The sequence below is a fragment of the Muntiacus reevesi genome, chromosome 7, assembly GCF_963930625.1.
Source record: "Muntiacus reevesi chromosome 7, mMunRee1.1, whole genome shotgun sequence".
NCBI lineage: Eukaryota > Metazoa > Chordata > Mammalia > Artiodactyla > Cervidae > Muntiacus > Muntiacus reevesi.
In genome coordinates, this window is record NC_089255.1 from 50,860,358 (window position 1) to 50,883,522 (window position 23,165).

The 23,165-nt window shown below is 39.3% G+C and overlaps 1 protein-coding gene across 2 annotated transcripts in view; it reads right to left on the reverse strand.

The window, feature by feature from the left end:
- The window catches only part of MYZAP (myocardial zonula adherens protein), a 115,903-nt gene that overhangs the window by 16,807 nt on the left and 75,931 nt on the right, over positions 1-23,165 (reverse strand). Inside the window, exon 12 of one of the 2 annotated variants that reach the window (XM_065940609.1) lies at positions 2,407-2,507. The exons of the other annotated variant lie outside the window; for it this stretch is intronic. Within the exon in view, the coding sequence (XP_065796681.1) occupies positions 2,407-2,507 (101 nt within the window). The remainder of the gene's footprint in view (positions 1-2,406; positions 2,508-23,165) is intronic. 2 annotated transcript variants of the gene reach the window in all.

Sequence of the window (23,165 nt, forward strand, 5' to 3'; positions counted from 1 at the left end):
CTAAGTGAGAACCAGGGATTCTTTTAGAACATATGTAACACAATTTAGCAATCTCTACTGAGCATTTTAAAACTACAAATGTACCACACTAGGACTCCCAGAGGTATGGTTCAAATCCTGGCTCTGTGGCTTCTAGGAAATCCCTGTATCTCTCTGGGCCTCAGTTTTGGTATCTATAAAACAGGGAGATTAGATCAGGGGCTGGGGGCTCCCATTTGATTGTGACCACAGAAGTCTTTATTCAAGCAAAATCTTACTTGGAATCTAACACATAAAACACACTAAACACTGAGTTTCTCGGGTTGGTTTTTCTTCTGTGAGGGGGGACGGTCCGCACAGGCCAGCTCTTTGCTTACCTCGTCGCCCCCACCCCGAAGCCCCTCCTGGAGCCCGAGCACAGAGCGCACAGTTCCAAAAAGCACAGGTGGGAACCCCGGCCCCGCCTCACCTCTCAAGAGGCCGTGCGCCTCGCCCCCCAGCCGTGCACGGCGCCTCTCACATAGTAGGCACTTCATAAATACTTGTGAGAGAGAGAATGAAAGATTACCCTGCCTTTTCGGAAATGGGGAGACGTAGTTTTCATTTCCTCTGCTGATTGCCCCAGGTAGTTAAAGTGCTAAGATGGATCCTGGGGGAAACCAAATGTTACATTTATGGAAAAGCTGCTTTTAGATACTGAAGTGGCTTCCAAGTTCAGCGTGGCCATAAGTTAAGGGTCTGTCAGCACTTCCATTATGAACACCGCTTTGTGGTTTCATAACTTAGCCATAAAAGTTTGCTTCAGGCTATCCCTCAGCATACAAATTGAAAACCCTGTTTTAGGCCAAAATGTGGGAATTGGAAAACAAACAATTTATTGGTTTCAGACATAGTTTTGTACCCGTCTCAACCAAATAAGATTTATTATGTGGGCAATTAGAGGGGACTAAGCCACTTGGTTCTTGAAAAATAAAAAAAAGAGGAAAATAGCCAAACTATTTATATTTTAACAGTTGTCCCTGGGTATGATCAATCATTCTTTTGGGTCCTATTTTTGTCAAGTACTTTATCCCCTGCATTGATGAGACCTAGAGTCTATTTATACATTCTTTTTCCTTCTTTTTTAAACATTTTCTGTTAATGGTATCAGAATGAAAACTATTGCCTTGTTTTTACCAAAAAGCAAGCAACGTAAATGAGACTTTATCTCAAAAAAATAAATGAAAGAGCTTAATCCTGCTTTTGGTAAGTATTTTGAGAATGGCAAGTATCTCATTTTAATGAACAAAAAAGAGAACATCAGTAGTGAATAAACAGGGACATGAGACATTGTTCTACAGTGTGAGAACTGATTAGAGCTGAGAAGTCACCCGGTCAACTCACTGACTCACCAGGTCAGGAAACAGAGACCCCAGCTAGCAAGAGTCCAGCCTGAACATGTCCTGCAGCTCCTGAGGACGAGAGCTGGGTCTTCTACCCAGCTTGGCGATCAGCTCATTCCTATTTCCCACGGATGTAACCATTCACGGCCAGGAGTCTACATTTTCCTGACCTCATGTCTACCACACACACACACAGGCTCCTAGCCATACAAGAGTACGCCGTCCTGCACACGGGGTGGCGCTTCGTGACTCTGGTTACCCAGATCACAAGCCATGGCCCATCGGTGCCCTTGGTATGCGCTTGTTTTCTGTCCTCTTGGAGCCAACCACAGTTTTGAGCACCTGGAGACACGGGGTGGGTTGCTGGGTCACAGGCGCTAACCTGACTAGGGAGCGACCCAGGTACTGGGCTTGTGAGCAGCTTAGCAACACATGGCTCAGTCCTCTAGCTCAGAAATGCAGCTGAACAAACCAGGCTATAGTTCCTGTTTATCTGCTTATGACCGAAGAGATGATGTATTTGTGAATCTGGTCTAGTGCATGACAACACTGGTACAGTACTAGGGAGCAGCAGGGTTTAGAGTCTCCCTACTCTGTTACTAAAGCACCTCACGGGGCCCTCTCACACTCTTGAGAATGTCTGCCTGTACACCTGATTTCTCTTGCAGCCTGCACTCTGGGGCAGGAACTCAGTCTAATTCCTCTCCTTATCATCACTGTCTGGCACAGGGGAGGTACTCAACAGATGTGTGCCGAATGAACAAATAAATGAATAGATGAAGGACCAAATGCACACACTTGCTGATGGGGCTCATCTTCTCTCTGCAGTGGCTTCCCCAGGTCTCTTCTGGGCCATGCATGCCCTAGGCCTCCACACAGTCTCCCCACTCCACAGAAACCAGCCAGACCTCTCAGCAGCCACCACTTCTCTTTGCAGAAATACTTTTGATAGAAAGAATGCAATTCTGGGAATAACAGCACAGTGAAACTATTTTCTTGAGTCAAAGGGGAATTTGATTTGGAACAATAGGAAATTCTTAAATACCTGGGTAGAAGATCACAGCCCACTCCAACCTCTCTGGTTTCCACTTCAGTCTTGGACTGGGTTTCTATTAAATAGTCCAACCTGCTTTGTAGTTCATTATTCTAGAGATGAGGGGGAAAAGGGCTATTAGTAAGCAAATGTGTTCCCCCACAAATACATATGATACAATTTATATGTATTATCCGGATTTTCCCCTAGATACAGACATCTATCATGGTGTATTTTTAAGTGCCTCTTATACAGTAGGAATTGAAGGAATACATTGACTGAATCCTTACAGATAGCTTTATGCACATGAACATACATATGTATCCAATTTTACCTGAATGGAAACAAACAAAATATCCTACTCTGTACCATTATTTGCTGCTTTTCGCCCACTCAACAATGTGTTATGACTCTTTCCATGTTTATTAGTTTTCTTTTTATGTCAACAAACTATTTTAATGGGTTCATAGCATTCCATTGTATGGATCCACATTATTTAACTAGTCTCTTACTGATGACCTTTAGATATTTATCACTTTTTTTGTAATTATAAATAAGGTACAGCTCATGTTTTAAAACTCCCTCATTAAACTATAAAATGAGTTTAAGTCTATTAACTTAATTTAGAGGGAAATACCTCTGTAACTTAATAATTAGTATTTCGTAGGTGTGGAAAATTCAGAATCTCAAACATATAAAGTAGAACAAGCTCTTTGGGATTAAAATTAGCATTCTGAAATAGTTTTTTTTTTTTTTTTCCAGGCCAGAGCCAAACATTACATAGGTTGATGATTAGATGCTCAGGAATTGGAAATTTGCCCCATGGGGGAAATGAAGGACAAAGGAGCAAGAGAGTTGAGGATATTGAAATGAAAACAGATGAAGTGCTGCTGCCTAAAATTCAAAGGACAGAAAGACACACCTTTAAAAAAATTCAGACAGTGGTTATCTCTGTGTATAGAGATTTTTTTATTTCATTTTTAAAGTTCTATGTATTTTCTGTAATGCTAGACTAAATTTTCATGAGGCAATAACCATAACTATGTTCCTGACTGTATTCCTCAGAACACAGTATGTAGTACGTACAAGATAAATATGTATTGAATAAATGTATAAATGCCTTTGAAAGTGTGTTAGTTGTTCAGTCATGTCCAACTTTTTGTGACACTATGGACTGTAACTTGTGGTTCCTCTGTCCATAGGACTCTTTTCCAGGCAAGAATACTGGAGTGGGTTGCCATGCCTTTCTCCAGGGGATCTTCCTGACCCAGGGATCAAACCCAGATCTCCTGCATTGCAGGCATGTTCTTTACCAACTGAGCCACCAGGAAATGAGTGTTTTATTTGCATAACCAGAAAAAGTTAACCACTTGTCTTTTCTAAGCTGATGCTGAAGCTAAGGCACTGTATTCTAAGACACTCAACAACACATGAAAGTTGAAAAGTTGTTTGGAAACAGAAGCTCATTTGTTCTGAAAGAGCTCCTGCTCTGGATGGGTGATACCAAGGTGCAAAGCTGCAGCTCTGGTGCAGACTCACGTTCTGCAGGATGTAAAGGTTTAGGAATCCCTTCTGATAAATGGGAAACAGTGTAAAGGAAGAGAATGCGCTCCAGGTTCCCTAGCTGCTGACAAACCATGACTGATCTGTGGGCTCGGCATCCGTCACCTGGTGCTCTGGGAGAATGGTGTTGGCTAACTGCCAGGGGTTCACCATCATTTACACACACACACAGGCACACACACGCACACACACACACATGCACACACAGAGCTTCCCAACAATATCTGAACTCTCCCATTCATACAGAAAGAGAGGCCTGCGCATTAACAATCAACACTCTCACTGTTTCATTCTCTCTCAGTGTAGACTGTAATCATGAGGATTCGGTAAAATGCTGAGCTGAGTACCTATAGTTAGGGGGCATAAAGGCAAGGTTAGCAAATGTACCCCAATTGGTATACAGTGAGTAGTGGACTTGTAGTCCTAAGTCTTTTGTTCTATTTCAAAGGAATTCTTGTACAAATCAAGCTTCCCTGGTGGCTCAGAGGGTAAAGAATCTGCCTGCAGTGCAGTAGACTGGGGTTCAAACCCTGAATCAGCTATTCACTGAAGCACTGATATGAAAATCTTTAACTTTTAAAAATGTAATACTATTAGTTAAAAAAAAAAAAAAACTCTTGAGTATCTGCTGGGAATCACGTAGTATGTAAAATCAAGTGAGGGGAGGAAGTTGGCAGCCTAAAGAAATAGGGCATAATTTGTAACCTTTGAGGAGTTCAGTCTTTTGGGGGTACAGATCTAAGCAGAAAACAACAGAACAAACTCCTAAGTCTCATGCCAGAGGGACCCAGAAAATACCATGGGGGCACTTCAGAGGGGATGTCTAACTCAAAATGGAGGACTGAATTGTCTGTGAAGATTTTCTGGAGTTACGCAAGGGACAGAGAGTAAGGGAAATAAAAGGAATGAGTAATCCAGAATTATGGAAGAATACTAGGTTGAGAACAGGCACTTGACTGTAGTATACAGGTACGGAGGAGTTAGTTATGAAGGGCTGTGTGTGCCACCACCAAGCCTCTACACCCAGGCCCATTAAGATCAGACTCAAATTTTACTTCAAACACTTGGGCTCCAAGTGAAAACTATATTGGGAGGAAATAAAACTATAGGGAAGGAAGATCAGTCAAGGAGGTCATTGCAATTTTCTAGGTAGAGTGAGAGCTGCACTTCTAGTATATAGGAGGAAGCAGTTAAATAGAGCCTTCTCAAAAATAAACAATGGAGAAAAAGACAGTCTCTTCAACAAGTGGGGCTGGGAAAACTGGTCAACCACGTGTAAAAGAATGAAACTAGAACACTTTCTAACACCATACACAAAAATAAACTCAAAATGAATTAAACATCTAAATGTAAAACCAGAAACTATAAAACTCTTAGAAGAAAATATAGGCAGAACACTCTCTGACATAAATTACAGCAAGATCCTCTATGACCCACTTCCCAGAGTAATGGAAATAAAAATGAAAATAAACAAATGTGACCTAATTAAATTTAAAAGCTTTTGCACAATGAAGGAAACTACAAGCAAGGTAAAAAGATAGCCTTCAGAATGGGAGAAAATAATAGCAAATGAAGCAACTGACAAAGAATTAATCTCCAAAATATACAAGTAGCTCATTCAGCTCAATACCAGAAAAACAACCCAATCAAAAAGTGGGCAAAAGAACTAAACAGACATTTCTCCAAAGAAGACATATATATGGCTAATAAACACATGAAAAGAAGCTCAATATTACTCATTATTCAGTTCAGTTCAGTCGCTCAGTTGTATCCGACTCTTTGCGACCCCATGAATCGCAGCACGCCAGGCCTCCCTGTCCATCACCAACTCCCGGAGTTTACTCAAACTCATGTCCATCGAGTTGGTGATGCCATCCAGCCATCTCATTCTCTGTCGTCCCCTTCTCCTCTTGCCCCCAATCCCTCCCAGCATCAGGGTCTTTTCCAGCGAGTCAACTCTTTGCATGAGGTGGCCAAAGTATTGGAGTTTCAGCTTCAGCATCAGTCCTTCCAATGAACACCCAGGACTTATCTCCTTCAGGACGGACTGGTTGGATTTCCTTGCAGTCCAAGGGACTCTCAAGAGTCTTCTCCAACACCACAGTTCAAAAGCATCCATTTTTCAGTGCTCAGCTTTCTTCACAGTCCAACTCTCACATCCACACATGACCACTGGAAAAACCATAGCCTTGACCAGACGGACCTTTGTTGGCAAAGTAATGTATCTGCTTTTTAATATGCTGTCTAGGTTGGTCATAACTTTCCTTCCAAGGAGTAAGCGTCTTTTAATTTCATGGCTGCAGTCACCATCTGCAGTGATTTTGGAGCCCAAAAAAATAAAGTCTGACACTGTTTCCACTGTCTCCCCATCTATTTCCCATGAGGTGATGGGACCAGATGCCATGATCTTAGTTTTCTGAATGTTGAGCTTTAAGCCAACTTTTTCACTCTCCTCTTTCACTTTCATCAAGAGGCTTTTTAGTTCTTCTTCACTTTCTGCCATAAAGGTGGTGTCATCTGCATATCTGAGGTTATTGATATTTCTCCCGGCAATCTTGATTCCAGCTTGTGCTTCTTCCAGCCCAGGGTTTCTCATGATGTACTCTGCACATAAGTTAAATAAGCAGGGTGACAATATACAGCCTTGACGTACTCCTTTTCCTATTTGGAGCCAGTCTGTTGTTCCATGTCCAGTTCTAACTGTTGCTTCCTGACCTGCATACAGGTTTCTCAAGAGGCAGGTCAGGTGGTCTGGTATTCCTATCTCCTTCAGAATTTTCCACAGTTTGTTGTGATCCACACAGTCAAAGGCTTTGGCGTAGTCAATAAAGTAGAAATAGATGATTTTTCTGGAACTCTCTTGCTTTTTCAATGATCCAGCAGATATTGGCAATTTGATCTCTGGTTCCTCTGCCTTTTCTAAAACCAGCTTGAACATTTGGAAGTTCTCGGTTCACGTATTGCTGAAGCCTGGCTTGGAGAATTTTGAGCATTACTTTACTAGCGTGTGAGATGAGTGCAATTGTGCGGTAGTTTGAGCATTCTTTGGGATTGCCTTTCTTAGCGACTGGAATGAAAACTGACATTTTCCAGTCCTATGGTCACTGCTGAGTTTTCCAAATTTGCTGGCATATTGAGTGCAGCACTTTCACAGCATCATCTTTCAGGATTTGAAATAGCTCAACTGAAATTCCATCACATCCACTAGCTTTGTTCATAGTGATGCTTTCTAAGGCCCACTTGACTTCACATTCCGGGATGTCTGGCTCTAGGTGAGTGATCACACCATTGTGATTATCTGGGTCATGAAGATCTTTTTTGTATAGTTCTTCTGTGTATTCTTGCCACCTCTTCTTAATATCTTCTGCTTCTGTTAGGTCCATACCATTTCTGTCCTTTATTGAGCGCATTTTTGCATGAAATGTTCCCTTGGTATCTCTAATTTTCTTGAAGAGATCTCTAGTCTTTCCCATTCTGTTTTCCTCTATTTCTTTGCATTGATCGCTGAGGAAGGCTTTCTTATCTCTCCTGGCTATTCTTTGGAACTCTGCATTCAAATGGGAATATCTTTCCTTTTCTCCTTTGCTTTTTGCTTCTCTTCATTTCACAGCTATTTGTAAGGCCTCCTCAGACAACCATTTTGCCTTTTTGCATTTCTTTTCCATGGGGATGGTCTTGATCCCTGTCTCTTGTACAATGTCATGAACCTCCATCCATAGTTCATCAGGCTCTCTGTCTGTCAGATCTAGTCCCTTAAATCTATTTCTCACTTCCACTATATATTCATAAGGGATTTGATTTAGGTCATACCTGAATGGTCTAGTGATTATCCCTACTCTCTTCAGTTTAAGTCTCAATTTGGCCATAAGTTCATGATCTGAGCCACGGTCAGCTCCAGGTCTTGTTTTTGCTGACTGTATAGAGCTTCTCCATCTTTGGCTGCAAAGAATATAATCAATCTGATTTCGATGTTGGCCATCCAGTGATGTCCATGTGTAGAGTCTTCTCTTGTGTTGCTGGAAGAGGGTGTTTGCTATGACCAGTGTGTTCTCTTGGCAAAACTCTATTAGCCTTTGCCCTGCTTCATTCCATATTCCAAGGTCAAATTTGCCTGTTACTCCAGGTGTTTCTTGACTCCTACTTTTGCATTCCAGTCCTCTATAATGAAAAGGACATCTTTTTTGGGTGTTAGTTCTAAAAGGTCTTGTAGGTCTTCATAGAACCGTTCAACTTTGGCTTCTTCAGCATTACTGGTTGGGGCATAGGTTTGGATTATCGTGATATTGAATGGTTTGCCTTGGAAACGAACAGAGATCATTCTGTCGTTTTTGAGATTGCATCCAAGTACTGCATTTCAGACTCTTTTGTTGACTATGATGGCTACTCCATTTCTTCTAAGGGATTTCTGCCCACAGTAGTAGATTTAATGGTCATCCGAGTTAAATTCACCCATTCCAGTTCATTTTAGTTCGCTGATTCCTAGAATGTCGACATTCACTCTTGCCATCTCCTGTTTGACCACTTCCAATTTGCCTTGATTCATGGACCTAACATTCCAGGTTCCTATGCAATATTGCTCTTTACAGCATCGGACCTTGCTTCTATCACCAGTCCCATCCACCACTGGGTATTGTTTTTGCTTTGGCTCCATCCCTTCATTCTTTCTGGAGTTATTTCTCCACTGATCTCCAGTAGCATATTGGGCATCCACCAACCTGGGGAGTTTCTCTTTCAATATCCTATCGTTTTGCCTTCTTATACTGTTCATGGGGTTCTCAAGGCAAGAATACTGGTTTGCCATTCCCTTCTCCAGTGGGCCACATTCTGTCAGACCTCTCCACTATGACCCGACTGTCTTGGGTGGCCCCACACAGCATGGCTTAGTTTCATTGAGTTAGACAAGACTGTGGTCCTGTGATCAAGTTGGCTAATTTTCTGTGATTATGGTTTTAGTGTGTCTGTCCTCTGATGCCCTCTCGCAACACCTACCATCTTACTTGGGTTTCTCTCGTTAGAGAAATGCAAATCAAAACCACAATGTGGAATCATCTCACGCTGGTCAAAATGGCCGTCATCAAAGTCTACAAACAATAAATGCTGGAGAAGGTGTGGAGAAAAGGGAACCCTCTTACATTGTTAGTGGAAGTGCAAACTGGTACAGCCACTATGGAGAACAGTATGGAGTTTCCTTAAAAAAACTGGGAATAGAACTGCCATATGACCCAGCAATCCCACTGCTGGGCATATACCCCAAGGAAACCAGAACTGAAAGAGACTCATATACCCCAATGCTCATTGCAGCACTATTTACAATAGCAAGGACATGGAAGCAACCTAAATGTCCATCGGCAGTTGAATGGATAAGGAAGTTGTAGGACATATACACAATGGAATATTACTCAGCTATAAAAAGGAATGCATGTGAGTCAGTTCTAATGAGGTGGATGAACCTGGAGTCTATTATACAGAGTGAAGTAAGTCAAAAAGAGAAACACAAATACTGTATATTAACACATATATGTGAAATTTAGAAAGACAGTAATGACTATCCTACATGCAGGGCAGCAAAAGAGACACAGCAGTAACGAACAGACTTTTGGATTCTGTGGGAAAAGACAAGAGTGGGATGATTTGAGAGAATAGCACTGAAACATGTATATTACCATATGTAAAATAGATGACCAGTGCAAGTTTGATGCATGAAGCAGAGCACCCAAAGCCAGTGCTCTGGGACAACCCAGAGGGATGGGATGGGAAGGGAGGGGGTTCAGGATGGGGGGACGCATGTATACCTGTGGCCGATTCATGTTGAAGTATGACAAAAACCATCTCAATATTGTAAAGTAATTATCATCCAATTTAAATAAATAATTAAAAAAATAGAGACTCCTGCAAAGAACAGCTATCAACCTTGGACAGAAGACAAACAACAGCTGAGGTCTTCAGAGACTGAAGGACAGGTAAGTTTTAGACAGGAGGTAAAACGTGGAGCAGATGACAAGCATTGGCTGGGTTCTCTGCCATTCTTTTGTTTCTGTTTGCAGCTTTGCCCAAGAACAGAATAGTCATAGTGGAGGCAGCACAAACACAGTAAAAATTTGGTAGAAAGATCATCTGTCTGGTAGGAAAAAAAAACCAGTAGGAGTCTATGAGATAGAAGGGTTACCAAGAGTGAGAGGGAAGCCAAAATGGCAGGGTCAGAAAAGACTGAAATTCTATATTCTGTGTATAAACTCAGTTGCAGTCTCCAGTAGACCCCTGAACCATGTACATGTGGAGCAAAGTGAAAGAAGTATGAAGCCAAGGCTTAAAAAACTGAACTGAGATCTAACCCATCACACACCATAGCAAGGCAGGATGCAGTTGGGTCTAACCAGATTCTTTACCTTCTAAAGCAATTACAAGTTTATTTTCCTGCACATCACTGATGAAGAAGGTAAAACAAAAAAACAGAAATATAAAATATAAATAGAAAACAAATGGTAACTTTTGATCAGAAAAATACAATGCCTGAAATTAGATCAATCACTAGATTGCCCTAAGAATGGATATGTCAAAGGAAGGAGTCAGTAAACTTGAAGACACATTAATAGAAGTCATTCAATCAAGAGAAGATAATGTTGAAAATAATAAATGAAACTTCATGATATGTGAGACAATTTTTAAAAGTCTAACATAGGGACACTGCAATCACAGAAGGAAAGGAGAAACTGGAGCAGAAACAATATTCAATGAACTAATGTGGGGGGCAGTAGGGTGGGAGGTAGTACATCAGGTTCTTGGAGAAAACAAAGAATGGCTGAAATTTTCCCATATTTGGTAAGAGACATAAATTTATATAAATTCAAGAATCTCATCAAACTCAGACAACAAATTCAAAGAGAAACCTACCTTGGCATATCACAGTCAAACTACTGAAAAACACAAAGAAAAATATTGAAAGTCATCCTGTTATATATAGGGAAACAGTAATCTGAATTACCAAAGGTTGCTCATCAAAAACTATGAAAACCAGAAGAGATTGAATACTAATGAAGGAAACTGTCAACCTAGAACTCTCTATATATTTCCATAATGAAGGTGAATTGCAGGCCTTATTTTCAAATAAGAAAAACTAAGTGAATCTGTCCCCATCTGGTCTGTACTACACAAAATGCTAAATAAAAATTTTTCACCCTGAAGAGAGGTATCAGAAACTCAGATTTTTCAAGAATGAGTGAAGAATATCAGAAATAAATACTATATGAGTAAACATAAAAGGCAATTATTTTCTCTTAATTTCTCCAAAATACACACGACTTAAAACTTCTAGCAATATACTGTGGGTTTATAGTATTATATAGGTACAATACATAAGGTAACTCAGACAGCAGGGGGAAAGGTTAATGCACCTTATCATTGCAAGATTTCTGCATTTTATATTAAGTGGTACACTATTACCTATAAGTAGACTGTGAACACTTAATGATGTATATTATAGTACCTAGAGCAACCACTCAAAGACACAATGCCAATTGATGAATGGATGAATTAAAATGGAATTCTAAAAAATTTTGGAATAGTCCAAAAAAAGACAAGAGAAGGGAATAAAACCAGCAAATAAACCAGAGGGACTAAATAGAAAACAAACAATGGCAGAACTAAATCCAACCACATCAATAAAAATTAAATGTCAATGGACTGTACACTTCAGTATAATATCAGAATGTATAAAGAAACAAAACCTAACTATACATTGTCTATAGGAGATGTACTTTAAATAACACAGATCAGATAAAAATAAGTGGGTGGAAAAAATATACCATGAAAACAATAAACTTAAGAGTGCAGAAATTATAATACCAGATAAAAGAGACTTTAAGACGAAGAGTATGAACAAAGGTAGTGACCAGTATTTCATAATAAGGAGATCAATTCATGCCAAAACACAACAGTCAAAAATGTGTATGTACCTAATAAGAGAGCTTTAAAATATATGAAGTAAAAAACAAAATTAAATAGACAGTCTGAAACCATAGCAAGGGACTTTAATACCACCTCTGAGCAACTAAGAGAACAGTTATACAAAAACCAGGAAAATCATAAATAATCCAGACAATATTATCAACAACCTAAATCTAATTGATATTTATAGAACACACACAAAAACAGCAGAATATGTATTTTTTTATAATACTCAACCAAGAGAAACCATATGCTGAGCCATAAAACAAGTCAAACTAAATTTAAAAGAATGAAAACCATACAAAGCATGGTCTAGGACCAGAACAATTAAATTAGAAATAAAAAACAATAAGATATCTAAGAACACCACAAATATTTGGAAGCTGAACAACACACTTCTAAATAATTGGTAAGTCAAAGAAAAATCTCAAAGGAAATTAGAAAATATTTTGAACTGGATGATAATGAAAATACATCTTATTAAAGCTTGTATGTTGCAAGTGAAGCAGAGCTGGGAAGGGACATTCATAGATTTAAAAGCATATATTAGAAAAGAAGCAAGGTCTAAAATCATGGACTTAAGGTCTACCTCAAGAAGCTAGAAAAAGAAGAGCCAAGTAACACCAAAATAATTAGAAGGAAGAGAATAATGAATATCAGAGCAAAAAGCCTCAATAAAACAGAAAACAGATAATATTCTCTATCCACAAAACACACAAAGCCAAAAGCTATTTTAGTTTTTAAAAAAAAAAAAAAAAAACAGCAAAATTAATAACACTCTAGCTAGACTGATCAAAGAAGGGTGGAAGGGGACAAATGATCAATATCAGAATAGAGAGGCATTTAAAGGAAACAATAGGATATCTATGGTGAAAAAAACAATATCAATCCTTACTTCACACAAAATACAAAAATTAACTCCAAATGGATTTTAAAACTAAATTTAAAAGCAAAACACCTATTATTTTTAGAGGAAATCATTGGAGAAAAATCTCTGTAACCTTGTAGTGGGCAAAGATTTCTTAGGACATAAAAAACAGAAACCATAACAAATTGATAAATTGAACTTTACCAAAAATAAAAATGGATACCAAAAAGTATCATTAAGAAAATGAAAAAGCAGGTCAAGAAATGGGAGTAAATGTTCACAATACATATATCTGACAAAGAACTGGTATCCAGAATACATAAAGAACCCTTAACACAATAAAAAAGAAAAATAAAACTCAACAAAATAACAGGCCAAAGATCTGAACAAACACTTTACAAAATAATATATACAAATGGCTATTAAGCACGTAAAACATGCTCAGCATCAGTGGTGACCACAGAAATACCACCATAATGAGATACTGCCACATACCTTCCAGAATGGCTACATTAAAAAAACTGACAGTATTAAGGGTGAGGATGCAGAGAAACTGGAACAGTCCAACTCCTGGTGGGAAAGTAAACTCCTTTAATAAACAGATAGTTTCTTAAAAAGTTAGATCTTTATCTACCATACATCCCAGCCATCCCATTACTAGGAATTCACTCAACAAGAATAAACCCAGGCTTCAGGTTCAGGATGGCAAAGTAAAAGGATTTGTGCCCGTCTCCTGCAAGAGCACCAGAATCACAGCTAGCTGTTGAACAAGCATCAGCAGAAAGACGCTGAAACCTCCCAACAAAAGATACCCCACATCCAAAGGCAAAGGAGGAGCCGCAACTAGATGGTAGGGGGGCATGATTACGATAAAATCAAATCCCATACCCTCTGGGTGGGTGACCCACAAACTGGAGAACAATAACACAAAAGAAGTTCTCCCACTGTTGTGAAGGTTTGGAACCCCATGTCAGGCTTCCCAGCCTGGGGACCTGACAAAGGGACTGGGAATCCCCAGGGAATCTGACTTTGAATGCCAGTGAGATTTGATTACAAAATTTCCACAGGACTGGGGGACCAGAGACTCCAGTCTTAGAGGGTGAAAACAAAACCTTGCGTGCTCCAAGACTCAGAGGAAAGGAGAAGTGACTCCACAGGAAACTGGATCAAAACCACCTGGTGGTGTTGGAAGGTCCGCTGTGGAGGTGGAGGTTGGCAGGGGCTCCCCAGAGGGACGGGGGCGGCGGGTGTGCATGGGACTGGCAGCAGCTGTCTGGGAAGGTCACCTTTGGTGTAAACCTTGGAGCCCACCACTAACCTGACCATAGACCCCACAGACCCGCGGGCTGGGTTGCCTTAGGTCAAAAAATTTCCAGGGAGGGAGCACAACCCCATCTATCAGCAGATAATTGGATTAAAGCTTTACTGAGAAAGACCTAGTTTTTCCCACCACCAGTCCTTCCCTACAGGAAGCTTACAAAAGCCTCTTAGCCTCCTCCATCAGAGAGGGTAGACAGAAGAAGCAAGAAGAACCACAATCCCACAGCAACTAAAATAAAACCACATTACCGAAAGTTAATGAGCATGAAAAAGCAGAAAGTTATAGCCCAGATAAAGGGACAAGATAAAACTCCAGAAAAGCAACTAAATGAAGTGGAGATAGGCAACCGTTCAGAAAAAGAATTCAGAATAATAATAGTGAAGTTGATTCAGGATCTCGGAAAAAGAATGGAGGCAAAGATTGAGGTGATGCAAAAAATGCTTACCAAAGACCTAGAATAATTAAAGAACAAACAAACAGAGATGAATAATACACTAGAAGGAATGCATAGCAGGATAACTGAGGCAGAAGCATGGGTAAATGATCTGGAGGACAGAATGGTGGAAATCACTGCCACAGAACAGGATATAGAAAGAAGAAGGAGAAGAAATGAAAACAGCCTAAGAGACCTCTAGGACAACATTAAATGCATGAACATTAGCATTATAGGGGACCCAGAAGGAAAAGGGAGAGAAAAAGGACCTGAGAAAATATTTGAAGAGATAATATCTGAAAACTTCCCAAACATGGGAAAGGAAGTAATCAACCAAGTCCAGGAAGCACAGAGTCCCAGGCAGGATAAATGCAATGAGACACATAGTAATCAAACTGACAAAATTAAAGACAGACAAAATATTAAATGCAACAAGGGAAAAATGACAAATAACATAGAAAGAAACTCCCATCAGGCTATCAGCTGATTTCTCAACAGAAACTCTACAAGCCAGAAGGGAATGGCACAATATATTTAAAGTGATGAAAGGGAAGACCTACAACCAAGAATACTCCACCCAACAAAACTGTCCTTCAGATTTGATGGAGAAATCAAAAGCTTTCTAGACAAGAGAAAATTAAAGAGAATTCAGCACCACCAAACCAGCTTTACAACATAAGCTAAAGGAACTTCTCTAGGCCTAAAACAAGAGAACATAAAAGCCCTACCTACAAAAAATAAACCCAAAGCAATTAAGAAAATGGTAATAGGATTATACAAATGGATAATGACCTTAAATGTAAATGGATTAAATACACCAACCAAAAGACATAGACTGGCTGAGAGGATGAAAACATATGCATGTATGCACTTTCACTTACCACATCACTCTGCTTGACCCCCCTAACTGTATGTAATTATTTTATATTGTTAGGTTAATCATGTTCCCATTATGGCTTCCAATTGTAATTATCTTTTATTTTTTGTCTTGTTATTGATTATGAAAACTGATAAACATCTTTCACTATTGTGATTATGTAACTATTACTCAGTACCATTGTATTATGATTGGTTAACAGAAAAATTACAGAATTCTGTATCACCAAAACTACCATTTAATAGAAAAACCTATAATCATTTAAAAATCCATATGCATTTGAGAATTATTTTGGAATTTTTTGAAAAATACAAATGCCCAGGTATTGCTGTTTTTGCCAGCGCTCCAGACATGCTTCTAGTGAGCAGCCATGTTTAAAAATAACTGGACTATATGAGGATCTTTTACTTTTATCTAGCTTGTTTCACTTCTTCTATTTCATATTCAGTGCACCATTTCATTTAGTTTATGTTTCCCAATTTTTCCATCTCTTTTTTTGTGTTCTTTCTCAAGTCTTTGTCAAGTATAGTAGAAAAGCTTTTGCATACATGTATATAATCTATATTTTAGAAAACTTATGAAATTTTTCCTAACTAAAAAATTTATGACATTTAGATTCCACTTGTTTGACTTAGTGTGAATAGAATGCTAGATTTCTAATTTTAAAAAATAGATATGCAACAAGCAACAAAGGTTTACTGTATAGCACAGGGAACTATAGTCAATATCTTATAATAACCTAAAATGGAAAATAATTTCAAAAATAACATGTGTATATGTATAACTGAATCACACACACAAAAAAGAAATTTAGTAAACTTTTTGAAATTTAGTAATGTTTATCTTTTTGCCAGTTTTTCTAAATGTCCTATGGACATCTAATAACATATGAGATATAAAATGTCAAATATTTAGGATATGATTAATAAAAATTAATTAATAGAAATCTGTTATATTTAAATCATTAATGACATCATTCAGGATGCCCCTATTCTTATTTTTTCTGTACTTGATAAAATATTCTCAGAGAAATGTTAGTATGTCTCACTATGATTATATATTTTTTCTTTTCCCTTATATTTTTTCTGATTTTTGCTTTATGTGCCTGTTTCTTTGTTGTTAAGGTGTCTAATAGTTTATGATGTCTATCTTTTTTGTGAATTGTACCTTTCATCATTAAAAATATTCATCTTTGCTTCATTTAAAATAATTACTTTAAAAAAAAATTAAACCCTAAGTTCACATAATGACTTGTACAGTAATGTTCCCAGCAGCTTTATTCACAATAGCCCCAAATTGGAAACAACCCAAATGTGTATCAATAAGAAATGGAGAAATAAAGTGTGGTGTCTTAATACAATAAAAAATATCCTGCCACAAAAAAAGAATGCATATAAGATGCATATATCTCAAATCATTACACTGAGTGAAGGAAGCTAACTAGACATGAAAGAGCACACAACTATATAATTCTATTTATATAAAATGCAAACAAGGCCAAGAAAAGATCCCTGGTTGCCTGGTGGGGAATAGGGAAGGAGATGGACTGCAAAGGGAAATGGATCTTGAGAGTGATGGAAACGTTCTGCATCCTGTCTGCGGTGGTGCCTTCACGGGTACATACAACCGTCAACACTCATTAAATTACATACTTTCTTAAAAATGGAGGCTTAATTGCCATATAATATTCTGTTGGTTTCAGGTATCCAACATATGATTTGGTGTTTGTACACCCTATAAAATGATCACGGCAGGATATCTAGTTAACATCTGTCACCATACACTTTAGAAAGCTGCTTTATTTGTATGAATTAATACAAGGTTGACAGGACCTAAAAAAGGATGATGAGAGCCTGAATAGGGGCAACAGGAGGAAAATTAGAGCAGGATGACAGAAATATTTAAAAAACAATAATTTTAAAAGGTAGGTCTTGATACAGGAAAGCAAACACCCTCTGCTCTGAGCCTCACAGACTCTGACTGAAGAGCAGCCGCAGCTGACTGCCTGGCGTGGGCTGCAGAAGAGATTGCTCCTAGAACTGAGAATCAGGTTCCAGGGTTTTCCTACTCTCAAATACCACCACCTTGTGTTGAGCTGTGAAATGCAGACCACCCAGGAACTTGGAAGGCTGTGCACCTTCCAGAAAGGAAGGACCTGGCATGGCACCTCTTGGCATTTTTGGAAAATTATGTCACAGATGAATGGCAGCCACCTCCTTCCCTGGCTCCTGAGGCCCCAGGGAGGGAGCAGCCGGAGCTGCAGCCCAAGCTCTAAACAAGAATGCACGTCCAATAAAACCTGCACATGGTGCCTGGTGCTGCTGCCCCAGCGTCACACAGGAAGATTCATAATTGACCCAGGAATGCACAGCAGACACGTTGAGAGGTTTATGTACCACACAACACACGTTAAATGCAGGATGGACAAAACCAAGACATTTGACTCCTTTCCTCTGACTTTGGAGTTGGAATGTAAGTTTAGGATTTTCAGCAGAGAAAAATGAAATGGGATCTGTTCAGTTTCAGAAAGCTGATGAACCTTATGAAGCCAGATGCTCAATAACTTTTTAAATAAAAGTTTCTCAGCAGGTAAAGAATTGCCTGCAATGCAGAAGACACAAGTTCAATCCCTGAGTCTGGACGATCCCCTGAAGAAGGAAATGGCAACCCACTTCAGTCTTCTTGCCTGAAAAATCCCATGGACAGAGGAGCCTGGCAGGCTACAGTCAATGAGTTACAAAGAGTCAGACACGGCTGAGCAACTACGCACATAAAGCACAATATATTGGAAATAAGGGATGGGGTATTTCTTCTTCAAGAGATGAGTGAATAAAAATATATTTGGGAAAAAAAAGCAAATAGAATGGGCATATTTTTGCATCAGGGAGATTTTTGAATCAGCTGATGAAAACCTAGTCTGATGGGGCCAGGCTAGCACAAACTTCTAAGAATCTGGTGGAGGAAGGGGTTGCAAAATCTAATGAGTTTCTGCACCAGTAAGTACAAATGATGAATTCAGGGACCAAAATAATCTACATTCTCTATATAAAAGAAGGATGAAGAGAAGGACAAAGAGGAAATGTAGATCAACTGACAACAGAAGGAGTCCCTGGGACCCAGCTATTGAAGAAACAGTAAACACGTGGCATTTACTGGGAGCCATGTACTTTTCTAATCACTTAGTATTAACTAATTTAGTCTTCCTAACAACTCTGTGCAGAGGACTCCCATTTACAAGTGAGCAAACTAAGACACAGAGCAGTTAAGTAACTTGCTCAAGACCACATAACTAGTAAGTGACAGAGCTAACACTGGCACGCAGGCAGTCTAGCTCCAGAGTATGAAGTCAGGTCCTTAACAAAGGGTAGCTAGTTTATTGATCAGACAGGACTAGGTTACTCGCTCTGTCCACCAAAACTTTTTGAAGATAACTAAAACACCATCATTGGCATCATTACAGTAAAGCAGAGAATGGAAAGTCAAGTAATAAAAATTCTGGTGTTAGAATAGGTCAACATAAGAGAAATTCTTAATGGCCAACAGGACCCTGTATTACAAAGCAAAACAACTAGATAAATTTGGAAAATGTCAGTGCAACCTCAGAATCTTAAAAAAACACATATTTTCCCCAATTTTGTCACTACTAAAATGGTCTTTAAACAACAGGGTTCTACTATACAGCACAAGAAATTATATTCAATATCCTGTGGTAAACTGTAATGAAAAAGAACATAACTGAGTCACTTTGCTATACTGGTCCACTGGAGAAGGGAATAGCAAGCCACTTCGGCATTCTTGCCTTGAGAACCCCATGAATAGCATAAAAAGGAAAAAAGATATGAAACTGAAAGATGAACCCCACCCCCACCCCCAGATCAGTATGCTACTGGAGAAGAGCAGAGAAAGAGTCACAAAAGGAATAACGAGGCTGAGCCAAAGCGGAAACAATGCTCAGTTGTGGATGTGCCTGGTGGTCAAAGTAAAGTCCGATGCTGTAAAGAGCAATATTGCATAGGAACCTGGAATGTTAGGTCCATGAATCAAGGTAAATTGGAAGTGGTCAAACAGGAGATGGCAAGAGTGAACATCAACATTTTAGAAATCAGTGAAATTAAATGGACAGGAATGGGTGAATTTAATTCAGATAACCATATTATCTACTAGTATCTACTATTATCTACTACTACTGTGGGAAAGAATCTCTTAGAAGAAATGGAGTAGTCCTCATAGTCAACAAAAGAGTCCAAAATTCAGTACTTGGGTGCAGTCTCAAAAATGATAGAATGATTTCAGTTTGTTTCCAAGGCAAACCATTCAACATCACAGTAATCCAAGTATATGCCCCATAGAAGAAGAAGATGAAGAAGTTGAATGATTCTGTGAAGACCTACAAGACTTTCTAGAACTAACACCAAAGAGAAGATGTCCTTTTCATCATAGGAGACTGGAATGCAAAAGCAGGAAGTCCAGAGATACCTGGAGTAACAGGCAAGTTTGGCCTTAGAGTACAAAATGAAGCAGGTCAAAGTCTAACAGAATTTTGCCAAGAGAATGCATTGGTCATGGCAAACACTCTCTTCCAACAACACAAGAGATGACTTTACACATGGACATCACCAGATGGTCAACACCGAAATCAGACTGATCATATTCTTTGCAGCCAAATATGGAAAAGTTCTATACAGTCAACAAAAACAAGACCAGGAGCTGACTGTGGCTCAGATCATGACCTCCTTATTGCAATATTCAGACTTAAAGAAAGTAGGGAAAACCTTTCAGGTATGACCCAAATCAAATCCCTTATGATTATATATTAGAAGTAACAAATAGATTCAAGGGATTACATCTGATAGAGTACCTGAAGAACTATGGACAGAGGTTCATAACATTGTACAGGAGGTGTTGACCAAAACCATCCCCAAGAAAAATAAATGCAACAGGGCAAAATGGTTGCCTAAGGAGGCTTTACAAACAGCTGAAAAAAGAAGAGAAATGAAAGGCAAAGGAGAAGAGGAAAGATAAACCCATCTGAATGCAGAGTTCCAAAGAATAGCAAGGGGAGATGGGAAAGCCTTCTTAAGTGATCAATGCAAAGAAACAGAGGAAAACAACAGAATGGAAAAGACTAGAGATCGCTTCAAGAAAATTAGAGATAACAAGGGAATATTTCATGCAAAGATGGGCACAATAAAGGACAGAAATGGTATGGACTTAACAGAAGCAGAAGATATTAAGAAGATGTGGCAAGAATACACAAAAGTACTATACAAAAAAGGTCTTAATGACTCAGATAACCACAATGGTCTGATCACTCACCTAGAGTCAGACATTCGGAGTCCAAAGTCAAGTGGTCCTTAGGAAGCATTACTATGAACAAAGCTAGTGGAAGTGATGGAATTCCAGCTGAGCTATTTCAAATCCTAAAAGATGAGGCTGTTAAAGTGCTGCACTCCATATGCCAGCAAATTTGGAAAACTCAGCAGTGGCCACAGGACTGGAAAAAGTCATTCATTCCAATCCCAAAGAAGGGCGATGCCAAAGAATGTTTAAACTACTGCACAACTGTGCTCATTTCACGTGCTAGCAAGGTAATGCTCAAAATCCTTCAAGTTAGACTTCAACAGTATGTGAACCAAGAACTTCCAGATATACAAGCTGGATTTAGAAAAGGCAAAGGAACCAGAGATCAAATTGCCAACATCTACTGGATCATAGAAAAAGCAAGGAAATTCCAGAAAAACATCTGCTTCACTGACTATGCTAAAGCCTTTGACTGTGTGGATCACAACAAACTGGAAAATTCTTCAAGGGATGGGAATACCAGACCACCTGACCTGCCTCTTGAGAAACCTGTATGCAGATCAAGAAGCAACAGTTAGAACTGGACATGGAACAATGGACTGGTTCAAAATTGGAAAGGTTGTATATTGTCACCCTGCTTGTTTAACTTATATGCAGAGTACATCATGTGAAATACCAGGCTTAATGAAATCACAAGCTGCGATCAAGATTTCAGGGAGAAATATCAATAACCTCAGATATGCAGATGATACCACCCTAATGGCAGAAAGTGAAGAGGAACTAAAGAGCCTCTTGATGAAGGTGAAATAGGAAGAGTGGAAAAGCTGGCTTAAAACTCATCATTCAAAAAACTAATTACGGCATCTGGTTCCATCACTTCATGGCAAATAGATGGGGAAACAACAGAAACAGTGAGAGACTTTATTTTCCTGAGCTCCAAAATCACGGCGGATGGTGACTGCAGCCATGAAATTAAAATACACTTGCTCCTTGCAAGAAAAGCTATCATAAACCTAGACAGTGTATTAAAAAACCAGAGACATCACTTTGCTGACAAAGGTCTGTCTAGCCAAAGCAATGATTTTTTCCAGTAGTCATGTACAGATGGGAGAGTTGGACCATAAGGAAGGCTGAGCACCAATGAATTGATACTTTTGAATTGTGGTGGAGAAGACTCTTGAGAGTCCCTTGGACAGCAAAGAGATCAAAATGGTCAATCCTAAGGAAATCATTCCTGAATATTTATTGGAAGGACTGATGCTGAAGCTGAAGCTACAATACTTTAGCCACCTGATGCAAAGAGCCAAGTCATTGGAAAAGACCCTGATGCTGGGAAAGATTGACGGCAGGAGGAGAAGGGGGTGACAGAGGATGAGATGGTTGGATGGCATCAATGACTCAATGGACATGAGTTTGAGCAAACCCCAGGAGATAGTGAAGGACAGGGAAGCCTGGCGTGTCAGTTCATGGTGTTGGAAAGAGTCAGATACGACTGAGGGACTGAACAACAACAACAGCTTTGCTATACAGCAGTAATTACAACACTGTAATTCAACTATACTTCAATAAAAAATAAATTAACAAAACAAAACAAATAAAAGGGGCCTAACATAAACTCAGCAGTTTAGCCCACTACCAGTGCTCATGCCCAGGTAGTCAGCAGTGTAGTTCTCCACTAAAACCAGGGCTCCTTGGAAACAGTATCATATCATATCTTGGGATTGGACAACAATGGGAACAGGTCTGAAATGCCTGTTGCCAAACAGCAAGAATGACTCCACAGGCATCAGGAACTCTGCTACATGGAAGAGGAAGGGACTGCAGAACTCTCTCCCCAGATGAGCTGTGATACTCTGAGCTTCGAAACTTAAGGGAAAATCACCGTGGAAGCAACGTGAGTCTGAGAAATGCCTTGTGTTCATGATGTCCTATAAAAGGAAAGTTAATATAAAGTGTAGAGAAAGGAAGTTTTCATAGCAAAGAAAGATGACAATAATAAGATATGTTATCATTTGTTATTGACCTTTAAAACTGAAAAGCACTCATATATAAGGCCATGTAGTTTTTTTTACAGAGTGTTAATTACATGTCTGTTTTCCATGATTTCTGTGGTGAGTAGGAAAAAATAACAAAAGGAACTTTAAGTCAGGTCACACAGGACTTGAGGGCCCCTGGAAGGACTGTTTGGCATTGGTGGTCATACAATAAGCAGGTGGAAAGAAAGGCAGAGATGCACTGGCATCGTGATCACACACAATTAACAAGGAGATGACAGTCAGCAGTGTGTTTGTAACATCATCAACTGCTCACACAACCTGAAGAGGAAAACCAAGAGCTCAAACTTATCTCCTAAGAGGTGAAGTCTCTACCTAGTCCAACAAAGAATGGTAAAGTGTTAATAAGGAATGTACACATTTTTAATAGTACTAAAGATAGGTCAGCACACCCCAACGATAAGGGGTCC